Here is a 17,082-nt window from a genome sequence, read left to right on the forward strand (position 1 = left end):
TGAATAACTACACAGGACAACATGCTGCTGAAACAAGGAGGAAAACTTTAGTGTGAGGTGCCACTAAAGTACTTAAAGTTGAATCAAAAATCATTCTGAAGGTGTTTCACAGAAATGAACATAAACATAAACTTCCACCCTGAGGTGAAGTTCTGCTACCGGCTTGTAATGGAGTGCCATGACTAACCACGTCCCCAGGCCCACTATTGTCCCATAACACAGGGGGGAAAATACCTCCACCCCTGTTTTGCCCACTCACCAGCACCCACCTTGCTTCACTCCCCCACCCTGCCCCACCCTTGCATCCCCAACCCCTTACCTCATCCCCCTTCCTCTGCTGCTCTTTCGTTCATTCATTTCTTTCCTTTGTACTGTGAGATGCAGAGAGGAAGAGAGGGACGGGGGAGGGACGGAGGGACCTTTTGTTGGCTTTCAGGTGGTTTCACATGAAAAGCCTGAGTACACACCTAGGTTGCTGCCACCGGCGACCCTCGGCGTCTCACTTGCTTCCGCTGAGTATACCTGAGTTAGCCTTCAATTGCCTCTGTATGGCCCAGGCACGCACAAATACACACACAGGCACAATTTGCAAGCGCATACATTTGTAAGTGTGGACAACTACACACACACACACACACACACACACACCTATACCTGTTGGTGGTGGATGTGCATAGGTAGGTAAGGGAATAAGGTTTGTATGATGAGGGGAGTGTTTGGGGTGAGGAGGGATGGAGTGTGTGTGTTGGGGGGGTTGATTGCATGGCGACTTTGTCTGTTCTTCTTGCGAGGAGCTCAGGTAGCCTTGTGTGTGTGTGTTTTATTCCCAGGTAGACCACGGTGAGTGCTCTCAAGTTAGTGTCAGGTGTCAGGTAGCTACTTGTCTTTGTGTCTTCAAGGCTGCCGTTGCTTGGATAGTGTTTACAGCTCAGAGAGAACGGCGGAGACAGGGAGGACGGGGGGAGGAGAGGGGAGGGAGGCCGGGCTTTGATGTGATGCAGACTGTTTGATAGCGTGTGTGAGTGAGAGAGTGAGTGTGAGAAAGAAGAAGAGAGTTTGAGTAGGAGTGCACACATACTTTTCAGTGGCACGTACAAATGTCTGCACACAACCGTGTGCCGGAGCCGGTTCTTTCAAACCAGGGCAGGACCTAGACTTTCTGGGGCCCCTGAGAATAATTTGATTTGACCCCCACCAAACCCCCATAACCAGAACCTACAACATCAACACAGCATATCTTCACAATATCAAACAAACAAGCATTATATCATGGTAGCCAACAGGTCAAACCTAAAAAGAATTAACAATGAGCACAGTATAGTGTTAAACCATGGATGCTTGAAAGGAAAGTGGATACAGCGCATATTACCCGCTTTCAACCAAAGGGAAAAACAAGTGCTGGTTCTCGGCCACCAGCAAACCTTTCAAGAGCTGGTTGCTTTTGTAATGAGAACCACATTAGTCACATCATTCAGTCATCTCAAAATTCCCAGCATTGCAAGAAAAAACTACGGCAGACTACATTGTGTTGCTCTTGGCTTTGCACGCCTACATTGCCATCCAAATGCGACTGGTCCTCTGACCACAGTTGGCGGTCATAAGCACTTTGGTTGGTCCTTGACCTCAATAACACCGCCCTCATCCTGAGCAGTTCTTAGTTTTAGACCAGCAAGGCTCCTGGCCGGGAGCCATTTCTCTGGATGTCAAAATGCGAAGAACTGATTCCAGTGTAGGTACCAGCACCCGAGCCGCCCTGCTTGAAAGAGGAGTATACATGCAACACATCCCATTGAGCATGCACAGCATGCCTGTTGTTGTGAGTGGGTCCAATAGGCCTGGGACTACTTGTACAGCAGCCCTATTCTAAATGACCAGGAGAACATATATGTATCTTTACTTTTATTTGTGAAAAATACATTCACAATTAAAAACACAATAAAGATAACAATAAAAGTTTCCTATTACATTTCCCCAGCCCTGTAGCCTACACACGATCCTAGAAAACCATGTAGGCAATAGAAGGTATAGAGCTGAAAATCCTGCCTGACTTAATTGTCCATTTATTGCATTGAAAGCATTGAGACCGTGTCTGTTGGGACAAGCTCTGATTTCTTAGAAGCCAGTCTTGCTTACCCAGCAGTCGATCTCTCTCTCCCTGCCAGCAATCAACTTAAAAAAATGATTATCGAGTCCCATCATTCAAACAAGATGGTATCCTCCCCCTGCTTATGCAATGAACGAGAAAGGAAATTATCTGGTATCCATGCTCACTTTATCTAATCAAGACCGAGAACTCCAAAAAGAGGCGCTCCTGTCTGCTCTGAGAACACGCAGGAAGCCGGATCCTTGCATTCTGGTACCTACAGCGACAAAGGCAGAACGGGATAAGCTAGAAAGTGAAAAGAAAGTGTTGCACACTTTGGCTCCCGGTGCAATTTAATTTAACAGGGAAAGTTACCAAATCCAGGGCTCCGGATGACGGTTTATACTCACAGACAAGCCAAGCGACGTCAAAACACTTGAAGAAAAAGAAAGACGTAAGGACAACTGCAATGGATATATTGGTCTACACAATCCACAAAACAAAAACACACGATAGATACGATAAACTGTGTTGCATTTTTGCACAATTTGAGCAAAAGGCCTGCATGTGCTGCTTGTTTTACGTATAAAACTGTTGCAGGTGAATAACATGCTTTCTCAGCAGTGAAAATGTTTTAGATAGAGTTCTAGAGTCATAATCAACTAGATGTGCTAGTTGCCTTCTACAGCATATAATTCCTGTTTTTAGCAAAAATGGAAACCCGTCAAAACATCTGTAATTAAAAGTGAAAAGTGCCTGATGAGCAGAGACCAGCCAAGACCGCTATTTTCAAAGTTTAGCCACCCACTGACATGAATGGGGATAAAATGTTTAAACATGCATCTCTTCTAGACTTTCCAAATATTATTGGACAGAATGGATCAAATTCTGATGATGAAATAGGGCATTTGTTGTGTTTGTGATGCACGGAAAAGTGTACCTTCCAGGGTTAGGGTATAAGGGCGCATAAGAGGGATATGATGCCATTGACCTTATGAAAGTATGGATTTCTGAAGGATTTAACATTGTTGGGTCATTTGAGAGAATGTAAATACACATCAAAAACACATTGTTTATCGTCATTCTAACACAGAAAACATTATAAACAATTCCTTGAAAGCTGCTCTGTGTAGATTTGGAGAAGACATTTTAATTATGCCTGAATAAACAAACTGACCTTGAAGGACAAACACAATTCCATACTGTTTTACTTTGTTTATATGTGGCGGACCCTGCCACCTTACAAGCTTCGAACAGTGTTCTTGGGACCTTATTTTCCTCAACTTATGCTAGCAGAGGAAATTTGGACCAGGATGGCCCCGGGGGCTAGCTGGTTAGCATGCTAACTTAAGTAGATATCCCTGCAACACATAACTTCAACACAATTTATCACAATCAGTGGATGATGGCGGTAATTTCCTAAAATATTTTCCATTTAATGCTTTCAAGCATGCATTCAAATACATATAAGACCTGTGCATCAGGATATGAGCGTCTTTATTCCTACTAAATAATTTTAAAGGCACATTTCTAGTAGGCTGAAAATCAGTTGTGGTGTTAGACAGATATGGGAATTGCAGACCCCCCCGCCCATAGGAGAAAACTGGATTACACGGACTCACATTTAACCTTGCACACATCCATCAGAACTGTCAGAACAGGTGCGATTGGAACAAATATGTGCAAACTGCAGAGCGCAATGGTGTTTGCATGACTGTTACTGAGGGAACAAGGATAAAACATTTTAAAAAATGAGAAAAAGATAGAGAGACCCATAATAAAGAGAGGGAGAGAGAGAGAGAGAGAGAGAGAGAGAGACAGGAGACCAGACATGCAAGTTTTTACAGTATGTGTGTTTTAGGGCTCCCCTCGGGCCAGACAATTAAAGAGCATTTAAAAAGATGACAGAGCGCTGCGCCCGAGAGATGTATGAAGAGCATCTGCATGTTTTTTTTTGTGCATGTGTGCCTCTGGGAATGTGTGTGTGTGTGTGTGTGTGCAATTCATGGGTGTACTGTAAGATCACACAAGGTGCTCCTCTGAACTGTCTGCATATCTGCCTGTTTTTGCATCTGAGGTTGTGAGTGCTTGTGCAAAGAAGAAGAAGAAGAAAAAAAAGAATAAAAATATAACTTGAAAACAATGCACGCCACATTTTGAAACTGACAATAGACAGAGAGAGCAACACGGGCATTTCACTACAAAGAGGAAGAAAAGAGAGGACGGAGGGAGAGAGATGGATAGAGAGAGAGAGAGTGAGAGAGAGAGAGAGAGGGAAAGCGCATGAGAGAGAGACTATGTGAAGAACGGCTCTCAAAGACTTTTTGTGGGGCCGTAACAAAGGCCCCTCAGAAAACACAGTGGCATAGGAATGTTAATTAATTAATGAGAAACTATTCAGCCTACAGAGAATGGTGGAGAAAGAAAGACAGAGGAGAGCGACAGAGAGACGGACAGACCGGCCGGAGGGGTAGACAAACTCAAACTGGGTTCAAAGGCATTTATAACTGTATTGTTTTTTTATTTTTCAAACAGCATACCGTGCACTTATCCCAGGTCTCGTTTCAACATTTTTCGAGGCCTGTTTTGGGAATTTGCGTGTCATAAATTTTGACGTTGCATCTTTGTTCTTGGCTTTGCATGTGCGCGATTGTGCGCGCGTAACAAACTGCCGCTGTCAAAAATGAAAAGCTCCTCCAGCCTCGGCTTTCCAGGAACCGAGAGAGCGGCCCAAGTTTTTTTCCCACATTGACTACTGTGCATTTTTTTGAGTTAATCCAGTGGGGTTTGAAAAGAATTCATGAGTCCGCTTGGTTGTGAAATTTTTATCAAGTCGCGGAAGACCATGTAATCTTTCTGGTAAAACATGAAAATCAACAAAACTGGAGTTATGGGGTGCGATTTGAAGCTCACCCCATTAAGGATTTCCTCCGAATTTTTAGCTCAATCGTCGTTCTGTGCAGTGTTTGATTGTGAGATACTTCTGTAGGGAAAATTTCATGACCTCCCCTCCCTACTGCAGCTTTTTTACTGCTGGGAGATACGCCTGAAATCCAACAAAAGGAACTTCTGAATAAAGTCGGCGATCCTTTGAACTGTGAGCCAGTTTTCCTTTATTGGACATAATTATTGAATGCATTATTCGCCTACTTACAGGTGCATAAGCGTGTAAGGTTTAGTTGTGCAACATATGAGGCAGTGAGTAATTTTATAGCCTTATCTGGCTGTGCACGACTATCAGTTGTCCTCGGGAGAGTTTTAATTGCACTACTAAGTCCACACAAGCAGGAAATGTGTGTTGTAATAAAAGAGAAGCAAGGCCGGATGAGATTATTTTCAAGAATCTGCAGAAATCTTGCAAGTGAGCGCAGATAGACTATGAAACACAGATAGGCTTTAGCCCCGAGGCAGCTGACACTTCTTCACAAATCCACACTCTTCTCTCTATAGACTGGAGTGTGTGTATGTGAAATGGATACGTGGGCTCCTTTGCGCCGGTCGCTCATAATCTGTTATTTTCTATGGGTGCGTGTGTGTTTCCTGCGTGTGTGCGATCACGACATTCCAGCAGCAGAAACCTGAGAAGGTGTGACTTACGAGACACTGGATTCGGCTCTTTCTGGGGACTGAGGGGTGCTGAAGTGTCAGAATTCCAATTTCCTCCAAACAGTCACTCCCAGTCACACACTCTGACCCTCTGCATCTCTCTCACACAGCACAACACACTCTGCTCCGAAGTCTGATCATCCAGATCTCGCTTCTTCTTTTTTTTTTTACCCTAAACACTGTCTCTCATTTTCTCTCAGATCCATTCATAAGGTCCCACAAGGAGAAATCTTGTCTCACTGTCCCCCCCCCCCCCCCACTTCGTCACACTAAACACTCACTCTTTCTCTTCACATTGAGCTTCCAGGCAAACAGCGAGGAGAGGAAGAGAGGGAGAAAGAGAGGGGAGAGTTTGAGAATCGCGGGCCCCTCCTACTTTCCGGAGATGCTCCAGCCCATCCCTAAATTGTGGGCCAATGAGGGTGGCTCATTCACAACTCATGCGCTCCTTCTACAATAGGTAAGGAGTGAGACAGAGAGAGCAAGAGATATATACAAGGAGAGAGAGAGAGAGAGAGAGAGAGAGAGAAAGAGAGACTGTGTTTGGGGGAGAAAGACAGTGAGAAAGGAGAAGGGAAAAGAGTGAGAGGGACGAGGGGAAATAGTTGCAGCAGAATTCAGGCCTGGGGATGAAGTGGTGACCGAGAGGTGAAGTGATGAAGACATAGATCTGGTGACAGGGACAGACTGACAGTGTGGACAGCCTGCACAGGAGAAAGGCAGTGAGAAGAGAGCCAGGAGTATTAGGAAAAGCAAGGAAAACACTGGACCATTCTCACTCAAGTCACATCAAGTCTGCCTCAGAGAGGACAAGAGCGAGTGTGACACGGCAGAAATCCCTCCAGGTGTAGATGCAGACAGGTGGACAGTCAGACATGCTGTTTGTGCTTCTGCTCCTCTGTGTGGCTGGAAGAGTTTGGGGGTCCGCCCCCGGAGTGTGGGGGTACGGACGGATCCAGGAGAGGCAGGGGTCGGCGGCACCGCCGTGCCCGTCCCCGTGCCAGTGTGAGGAAGATGGGATCTTCGTCATGGTGGACTGCTCGGAGCTGGGACTATCATCTGTGCCAACCAACCTCAGTCCTCTCACCACTTACCTGTGAGTACCAGGTTCACTTTCCTCCTGCAGGCCTCTCGCTGTGTTCTGACTGTTTCCTGTCATCCTTTTCTTCAGTCTTTCTCCTCCTAAACTTTTCCACTTCCTCTTTCATTCATCATGGTTTAATGCCAATTGAATTCATGTATAGAAATAAAGACCTGCCCTGGTAATTAATTTGTAATCAAGACAACACACGCTGCTGAATTGGAGCTGGGACAGAAGGCAGCAGTCGGTGTGATGTGTGACCAGGAAACAGCAGCAGAAACCGCATGTACATAAAAACGGACAGGGCCGAGTGGGAACATGTGTGTGTGTGTGTGTGTGTGTGTGTGAGAGACAGATAGAGAGAGAGAGAGAGAGAGAGAGAGAGAGAGAGAGAGAGAGAGAGAGAGAGTGCGTTGACCACTATGGCAAAATTACTGGACCACTTCTTTCAGTATCAGGTTTCCGAGCGCCAACTGGAGACCCAGCGTGAGATTGCATGTGTGTGTGCGTGTGCTCATGTGTATGCCTTTGTGAGTGTGCGAGCACATGACACATGCATGTGTTTGAAAGAGGAAGTGTTTGAACACAGATGTCTAAATGTGTGTGAGATTTAATGAGCAGTTTTATGCCACTAATCTGTATTTCACTGGTCTGTGATGCCAAACCTCAGTGTGTAAACACATAGAAATTGCTAGCATGTGACCCAGAAAAAAAAAAAATGTAAACCTTTGTTTTCTTTTGGTTAATAACCTGATGAAATCGCCTCTTTGATGGTCTTAATTTTGCATTCACTGAGGAAAAGTTAATTTTGATTGCTGGGGAGTGTGTTTAAAAGGCTGGCCCGAGAAGTGACACCCTGTAAATATAAATTCAAAACATGATCATTAACATTACTCATCATGAGTTTTTTAACATAATGAGCTGCAGGAATTAAGCCCACTGCCCCCACCAGGATTATTATTATTTTTTTTTACAAGCAATGAGAGACTTATATTATGTAAAAGACAGGAGATCTGAGAAGTTTCTTACACCACCCTGCTGTGGCGTGCAGCCAGATCTGACGAAATGCTCCACTGAGTAAGCCTCTGAGGACAGATTAGAGACACTTTGTGATAACTGATATTGAAGTGATAGAAGTCAAATCCAGGAAACAGGGTGTGATAGAGCAGTTGCTCACTAGGGGCTGTGCGAGTATTACAAGAGTGGTGGGACAGAAAATCTGAGGGAGGGGAGGAAAGATCAACTGTTTACGTAGCGAACGGCTCGACGGGAGACAATTCTGTGTGAATGATGCCTGACTCTCGAGCGCCAGATTTCGCTGTGTTCCTTTGAAGTTAAAACACATGTAGGGTTTTATGGATGTAAAATACGGCCTCCTACTCTCATCCAGGAATCACTCTCCCTAAGACAACATCAGGCGGTTGGCTTGACAACAGGGCCCGTCGCAGCGCACTCGCTCATACTCACATGAGAAGAGAGATGAATCTGAGATGAATCTGACAGGGAGAGTGTTGAGCCTCCTCTTAAATAAAAGTCCCTCTAAGAAAGTCCACGCTGCTTTTTAACTACCACACAGACACACAAACAATCACACACAATCACACACACACACACACACACACACACACACACACACACACACACAAACACACATCATTCCCAACAAACTCAGGAGTAATTGTTCATTTCCCCTCGTTACCTAACAGTGGAACTGGACCAATTAGTGCGTTTGAGGGCTGATTTAGAATAAGATAAATAAACTCAGCGACCAACCGCACATGCCCACACACACTGCAGCTGGGAGGAGGAGAAGAAGAAGAGGAACAAGAAGAAGAAGAAGAAGAAGAAGAAGAAGAAGGAGAAGAAGAAGAAGAAGAGGGGAATGCTGGACAGCAGGAGAGATGCCGCAGCACATGAAGATTGAAGATAGAAAAGAATCACAGATTTCTCTTTTACCTCGCTGATAAAAATCATCAAACACAAACAAAACTCAGCCCACATGCACACACACACACGCACACACACAAAAAGCTCAGCACAGCAGGGTACAGTTTCTCATTTCGTCCTGGGTGATAAAAGGTTACAACAGCGGAGAGCCGCTCCAATCCTCACCAGGATCTGTCGAACTGTCCAGCACGCCCCGCTGTGCTGTGGAGGCTGGATTAGCCTCCCAGCACATACTGTAGGCTGCTGAGGTCACAGGGATTTGCTTGGGAACGGGCCACATTACAAACCACATCCACACAACGCTGTGAAAGTATATGACATCATTCACCCGTGTCATCGGAGATCTCTTCAAAGTGAGCGCGACTGTACGAGCTGCAGTGACCAAAAGGGCAATCCAGGCTATGAATGCTATGATTCACTCGTTTTTCTAGCGTTTATTTGCACATCTGGACGACCTTGCTGTTATATGCACGTGGAAATATAATGAAACACCAATTGATAAAAAAGAAAAAAGAGAAAAGAAAAAAAAAAAGAGCTCAATACAGGTTAACTCTGCAGAGGAATTCAGCTTTTCGGAAGATGCTCCGAGCAACTCGGAGCAGAGTGGGTAGAGATTTATGACAATAATCATTTCTGTGGGCAACACATGAAATGAGCTGTCATGTGAGACGCTTTGAAAGAGACCTTCTCTTTGATATCAGATTAGAGAGGAAAGACAGTGCCCAAGGGTGTGTGTGTGTGTATGTTGAGTTAAAGAACACCATGTACAGTACGTGAGGTCGGTTTTGTCATTTGTGTAGCTGCATGAGAGGTAAGAGAGAATAAATAAGTCAGCTGTCCTCAAGACAGACTTCAACATATTCAAAAGGGGCAATATGTAAGAATCTTAATTGTAAAACATTCAAAGATGTACTAAAATTATCAACAGAATGTGGAGAAATAACAGTTTTGTCATTATGACGTCAAATTTGTAAGGAAGTTGATTTTTGGGTCTCAACCCCAACTCCCCAGGGTTGGGTTGGCTGCACCCCAAGCCAAGTGTCCCAAAGTTTCAGTATTTGAAGAGTTGGGAATGAGACTTGTAAATCAACTGTTTTGCAAAGTGGACCTTTAAGTTAGCACACTAGCCTCGGCCTGTCCTGGTTCAAAGTTCCTGCACCAGCAATGTAAACACCAACACTTCCCCTGTGCTCTGAGTTCCAAGTCACAAACACTAGCTGCATGGCTAATTAAGCTAACTATCCAACAGCAGCTTGACTTGTTGACAGGCTGCTCCTTATTTGTTTTGAGGATGAATTTGACAGCTCACCAATTCTTACATGTTGCACCTTTCAATCAAATATTTAATCACACTGAAAATGATTAATTTGTTCATAGTTTGGCTGGTGTGCGACTGTTTCTAAGGTTGTCCCCCCTGTGCTTATGTTTACACACCCTCCATCCTGCCTCAGCGGTCTCCAGTGTGTGCGTAAGAGGAAAAGTGTGTGTGTGTTGTGCATCATATGTGGGTCTGTGACTGGAGTTGAGCAGCGATTAGGTGATGCTTTGTGGTAGCGGTGAGTGCGGTGAACTTCTAACGGTGTTTCGGCCGAGGCCAGGAAACCACAGCTAGCGCATTACCAGACAGAGGAAAACCAAGGAGTGTGTGAGTGTGCGCGTGTGTGTGCGCATGTGTGTGTGAAGACCACCCAGACTGCTGAGGGATTCTTTTTTTCTTCTAGTCAGTGAAGGTGAAACAAGAGTGTATAAAAAAAATGAAGAGAGGCAGGATGAAGAAAAGCTGCGAAAGCTGTCCAGGAGAAAGGAAACGATTCAAAATTGGTGAGAGAGAAACTGTGATCGGAAGATTTTGGAATACACACACAGACACACAAACACATACACGCACACACACAGGAGACAACATCCTGTCCCTGTACGGTGACCGTGACAGCAACAGTCGTGTGCGTGTCATTTAGCCATTATGTTGATGGAATGATTCCTATCATGAGCGACCGGGGGTCACACTGTAAACATCATGTCTGAGAGAGAGAAAGAGAGAGAGAGAGAGAGAGAGAGAGAGAGAAAAATAGTGTGTTTGTGTGTGTGTGTGTGTGTGTGTGCTGTCAGTGGAGGGTCCTCTATACAGCAGCTATCAGCTCAAGCATCAGTGTCCTGGCTCCAGACGTCTCTGGTAGCCCCCCCGCCTCAACTGCCCTCCCCTCCCTCCCTCTCTCTCTCTGTCTGCCTATCCTTCCTCCCCCAGACCTATTCTCCTTTCCTCACCTGTTTCCTCTGGCCTCTTTCACATAGACCAAGAATCCATACATTAAGTGCTCGAGCGTGTGTGTATGTGTGTGTGTGTGTATGTCTTCGGAGAGCAGGTGTTGAAGTTAATCATGCAGCACTAAGTGTAAATGTACGCTCACTGATCTTGGAAAGTCAAAATGAAGGCATACATAGCTCAGGGCAGCAGAGTGAGAGAAGTGAAGGGTGTGTACCTGAGCTGAAATGTGTAAATGTTTTCAAGGTGTCAGTGTGTGTGTGTGCGTGTGTGTGTGTTGGTTTGGGGGAGGCGCTTTGGCCATAAGCCATCCAGCCATCAGCTGTGATCAGAGTTAGAGAAGAGAGTTACGCACTTCTGATTGTGGAGAGGAAGAGAGCGGTGACACATGTCATCATAGTTAATCTGTTCTAATTTAAAAGTAGATCAACTATTTCCTTCCACCGATCCATCCGCCCTTCTTTTGTTCCTTCCTTCCTGCTCGCAAAACCTGAAGTGTTTCCTTAAAATCCCCGGAGGCCCCGCCGGCAGAAAAAAAGTCACCCGGGCCTGCTGCAAAAGCGATATTTATGCCAGGAGGGTGTTGGAGAGAAGGGATAGGCAGTTAGCGTTGGATAGTGCAGCGGTTTGTGGTTTCCTGAGAGCAACCTGGGAGGCTTTTAAATGTCGCTCAGGGACAGACGGCAGGTAGGCAGGTAGACGACAACAATGGAAACAATGAGGATTCCCTCGGGAGAGGCAGGCAGGGAAGACACAGAGGCCATAGTGTGCTCCGCCACTCCATATCCTGTCATTTAGAAAGAAGCAGAAAGCAATCATGACACAAGATCTTGAAGGGAACTAGGGTGGAGGAGGTGGAGGTAGAATATGTTTGGATCTGCATGTGGATAACGGTTGGTATTTGTCAGGGTCAGACATGTGCCCACTGACCAATGTGCAGATCTGTATGTTTCGTGTGATGGCAGCATGACACGCGTGTGACACAGGGGCTAGGAATGTGCTCCCAGTGACGTGTGGTCGAGGGGTGAAGGGCTCCTTCTGATTGAGAGGATTCAGAATGACTGCATGGCCCAGATTCCTATTCAGCCCCTCTCCAACCCTGGGAATCCATGGGAATGTTTGTGTGTGTGTGTGTGTGTGTGTGTGTGTGTGTGTGTGTGTGTGTGTGCATGAATCTGTGCAATTGCACCAGCCTCTCTTTCCCACTACAGAGAAGGCATTGTCTAATCCCTGGCCAGGCCACGACAAATGTCCCTAACTGTACTGGAGCGTATACGTGCATATGTGTCGATGCACATGTGCAGCCATGACCTGTGACTGTGCAAGCTGTCCTTTGTGTCAGTGTAAGTGCTTCTGTTCAGCCAAGACGTATACCAAGGCTAATCCTTTATTTTGTTTGTTTTTTTCTGTTTTCCCCAAATAAATGCCACACTTTTGTTTAAAATCGAATTCATGAAATTGATGTCGCTAGTTTGCTCTCAGTTTCCTGCAAATAGAAGAGAGTGTAATCTAGAAAAGTAGATCCTCTTTTGCTTTTGCCTCTCTTGTTTTAGACACAAACTTTATATCAGTTGCTCTCAAAGTTTTTATAATAATAAACTGACACAAATGAAACCACGGACAACCATTTGATGAGATTTTGCCCCGTTGTCTCTCATCGCATCCATGGGTGTATGAAACACATGACTAAAATAGTCATACAGTCTGTCATTGTGTTACTTATGGATGGAAAAATAACAATAATCTATAATAAAAGCTCATCCCCACTTTAGGAGGGACCTACCCCCTGGAACCATCCTTTTTGAAAACTGCTGCTTTACATCACAATGTCTTCAGCTTTCTCTTGATTTTATATCTTCATGTTTTCTGGTTTGTATAGTGAAGTGTAGTCTATTGTCTGTCTTCTATTTTGTCACTATATTTTCTCCTCTTTTTAAGACACTCAGTTTGATGCAAAAGTGAATTTACATGTGTTATTTTATAACGTTTTCACCAGTGTCCAAATTATGGTTAAGCAAAGTCAGATTTAGAGTGACACAGGGCTTTTCAAGTTTAATATTGGATTAGGCTACATTGAATTAGAGGGGACTTTTGGGACTTGGCGCTCTACTGAGTGCCATTCTGGTTTTATATGTTTTTCCGCTTCAGACAGTAAGTCCCCACATGAGTGTTTTCTTGTAAATAAGATTTTGTATTATTCGCCATTTTTCCACTCATTCTTAATATCCTAAATAAATCCCCATATAAGTTTTTGAACAAAAAAATAAATAGTGAGCTCTAGAAATAGAGGACAATCTTTACAAGGGTGTTGATAGCAGTGTGTGTGGGACATGGTTCTCCAAGTTCCCCCTGTATGTCAACATGGGTCTGTCTGTCTCCGTCTGCCTATCTGTGTGATCGCTGGCCAGGCCTGCCGACTAAAGTGGGGCTGGCAGCGTGCAGGTGATGACTAGTAAGAGTTAATGATACTTAATGCCCTCTCCAACAACGCACCCACACACACACACGTGCGCGCAGGCACCATCAAGACCCCCACGTGCACATTACACACAAGGAAACACATTGCTTGAGCATGGATGTATGTGTGTAAGTACTGCTTGAACACACACACGCGCACGCACACATACTGACTTAATGATGGTTAATGCCCTATCCAATCCCCCTGTGCAGCATCAAAGCCTTCCACAGAACAGTGCTGATACAGCAGTGCTAGCAGGGATTAGCTCGGGAGAATGGACCACTGAGACGGGAGTAAGGTAAGGGGGAAAAAGGAGGCAATCACAGACACACTTAAATGTCGCACACATGTGCACACACACACCTCAGGGCACACGCAACTACTCAGCAAATGAGAGGATCGGCACAGCGAAGTGGAAGTAGTGGTGGGATGTAGAAAACAGAAGGTGGGGAGATGAATGAAGCAGGGAGAGAAAGAACGGAAAGGACTCTTAATTTTGGAGGGTTAGGTTAACTGAATGCAGAAACAGCAGTCAGGTCACTCTGATGGCATGAGGCAATAGTATAATTCTTGCTAAGACTGGACACTTCACAGGTGTATTTTCCATCTGCCATAAAGGAAGGCTGGAGGGAATTCTGCCACTGCAGAGCCTCCGCAACTGCAGCCAGACTTACTCACGTCTCTATTACATGTCTGAGAAGGAGCAAAAGAGGAAATCTGGACTTTTTACATGCATGGCAAGAGGCCAAACTAAATCTCTTTAAACCAACAGCAGCCACATGTCCTCATTGGTATGGGGTAAGATTTCATCAAGCTCTGATCTAAGTTCAGGTCTAGATGTTATCCGGGGGTACTGTTAAATATATGGAGCAGATGAGCGGGTCACAGATCTGTGTGCGCAGCAGCGAGGAAGGAGCGAGCCAGGAGTGGATTTGAGCAGTCTTCTAACTAGATCCAGTGTCCTCCTGTTTCTGCCATTCAACCAAATGAAGTCATAATAGAGCCTGACACTAATACTCATCGGGTTTCATTTACCGTTGTATCCACTGCTGAGAATCTGCCTCGAATCAGCGTGCGGAAAGGAACACCTCGCTGTAAGGGATACCTCCTCAGGATGTGTGGAAAAGTGGTGAAATTTGTAACCGTTTTGGCCATTATGACAACGGTTTTCTGCGGTGTGCGTGTGTCCTGTGCTCGCGAAACATTTCTTCGACGTAGCACAAATTGTTCGCTTTGATTTAGGGGGAAACAAAAAAATGCTCTCGGACAACGAACATATATAAAAATCGACACGCCAAAACAACAGATTATTGGACCATGGGCAGGGCTATGAATGCCTTTCTGCCTTCCAAAGCTATGTCCTACCCACAACAGCTGCCTGTCAGTCCTGTCCACATGTTGGAGGCAGTTGTATGTTGTGGAGTGCCGACTGTTCCAACACTTCCTGTTCCATTACTGAAGTGCTTGACCTTTCACCCCCCTCCCCTCCATCTCATGACAGGGTGTGTGTGGGAGGACAAGGAGTGGACACAGAGTGTGGACGTGCACGTGTGCATGTGTGTGCGCACGGTATACCAGGGTATGAATAAGTCCCAGAGGGCATGAATATGTTTCCCATGACATGGCCTCAGACTAAACAGCCGCACTCTCTCCACCCAGACATCCGCCTGTCATTCTCCCCTAAACCGCAGCGAGCGGAAAAGAGCACAAAACATGGGAACACAAATACACAGACGCATCTCCCTTTTTCTGTTGTTATCTCCTCCCGCCCTCCCTCCCTCCCTCTCTGTTTCTGCGCTCCTTTGTAGCGGAGTCCTCCCCGTGGCCCTCCTTGTCCAGGTGAAAGACTTCTCCTCGCCCTCTCCCTCGCTCTTTGTGCCCCGTGAATGAGAGGAAGAGAGAATAAGAGAGGGAAAGATAAAGAGAGAGTGCCTTTGGACACAAAGGGCAGTGTACCCCTCCCAGGAAGTCTGGGAGAGAGGGAGAAAAAAAAACACATCTTTAGAGGAAGGAGGAGGGGAGGACAGCATTGTACCCTCCTTCCTGACTCTTTGTGTGTGTGTTGTGAGTGTGTGTGTGTGTATGTGTGCAAGCTCATGTGTGACCGCGAGAGAAACTGAATGCCAAAGCAAGTCAGTCTATTCAGATAGAAAAAAGCTAACACACTCAGACCTCAACCTCGCACACAGCACACACTCATTCGTCTCTCTCTTTCGGACGCGGATGCACGCACACACACACACACACACACAAACACATTAATGCACACAACCATTTAGGCCCTCTTAAAGGCGGCGCCTGAGCATTGACTACCAGTTGCATTGTGTGGAATAAAAGATCCTCTTTCATCGTGGCCTTAACTGTTTCAAAGAACTAAGCGGAGAGGATCAGACGGGCTGAATCCGACTGAAGACATTACTGTCATAGTTACAGTAAAAGACAGCCAAGGTGTGGCTCGAGCACCGCTAAAGCAGAACTTCTGCCCTCCAGGCAAGGCTCACGTTGTTGATTTCCACTAAAGATCTATTACTCTAATGTTCGTCACAGATAAGCTGCCTTCAAAGGTGCAGAGCTTACCGCCATTATTGGCTGTTTGTTTGCTCAGAGTCTCCACCTGAGTGAGGGAGAAAGGGATTGGCAGGGAGGCAAGAAGAAAGAGAGGGAGAGCAGAGGAGGAAGTGAGCGGGAAGACCTCAGGGTATGGTTCGATTTTGTGTGTGTGTGTAAGAGAAAAACATCCCTCTCAAGGGCAACAACGTAAGCCTGTTTTGTTTACATGCTTTTGCATGCTTTGTTATGTACTATACCTGCATGCAATTTTATGCTTGAGCAGCACGCCAGGAACTTTTCCATAAATTGCACACAAGTTTTTTTTTCCTTTTACTTTGAGACAACTCCTTCCAATTGAAATGTATTGAGTCATCTCCCCTCAGCTTTGTCTGACTGACACATATCACCATAGATGATAGAAACAGACACCTGACTGCTGCTCTGAGGGTACATTCACCCACCAGGGTGGTCCATCATTCACCCCACAAAAGCCACCCGGAGCCTGAAGTCTGTGCATATGTCTGTGCGTATGTGTGTGTGTACTTCACTGAACATGAACAGGGGTGTCTCTCATGTGATGTGGCCAGTTGTTTTGCTGTCCTAAATCACCAGCTCTTGTCAGAAATACTTCCAGTCTGAAATTGGCTACAACGGAGCTAGGGGCACATTGACACCCACACACACACCATGCCTTTGATCATTGCGCCGATAACATACTTCAGTAGTTCTGTTGACGGCGGAGAGGAAATATGACAAATCACATAATTGTAACTACCGGACTGTGTAACGCCATGCTCCAGTGGAAGTTTGAAGCAGAGATGGCGAGAGAAAAAGAGTGAGAGTGAGTGATAGAGTGGCATAAGAGAGGGTGGATAGAAAAGGGCCAAGGCTGATGAATGGAAATGTACCTCTGCTTCTTCATGCTTCCGTTCCCCCCTTAAGACTACCTCCTCGCCATGGTTACCCTATCAATCACAGCATAAAGCAGTCAAATATCCAGTGCTTTAACTTTCTTCCTGTGCCAAACCTTCCTCTCCTACACAAGCGTACACACACACACACACACACACACACACACACACACACACACACAC

The 17,082-nt window shown here is 45.6% G+C and overlaps 1 protein-coding gene across 2 annotated transcripts in view; it reads left to right on the forward strand.

Annotated features, from left to right (window-relative positions):
* The window catches only part of lgr6 (leucine-rich repeat containing G protein-coupled receptor 6), a 78,959-nt gene that overhangs the window by 31,183 nt on the left and 30,694 nt on the right, over nucleotides 1-17,082 (forward strand). Inside the window, exon 1 of one of the 2 annotated variants that reach the window (XM_030422602.1) lies at nucleotides 5,986-6,785. The exons of the other annotated variant lie outside the window; for it this stretch is intronic. Within the exon in view, the coding sequence (XP_030278462.1) occupies nucleotides 6,541-6,785 (245 nt within the window). The 5' untranslated portion in view covers nucleotides 5,986-6,540. Of the gene's footprint in view, nucleotides 1-5,985; nucleotides 6,786-17,082 lie in introns of those variants that run through there. 2 annotated transcript variants of the gene reach the window in all.

Source organism: Sparus aurata, chromosome 7 (genome assembly GCF_900880675.1).
Source record: "Sparus aurata chromosome 7, fSpaAur1.1, whole genome shotgun sequence".
Lineage (NCBI taxonomy): Eukaryota > Metazoa > Chordata > Actinopteri > Spariformes > Sparidae > Sparus > Sparus aurata.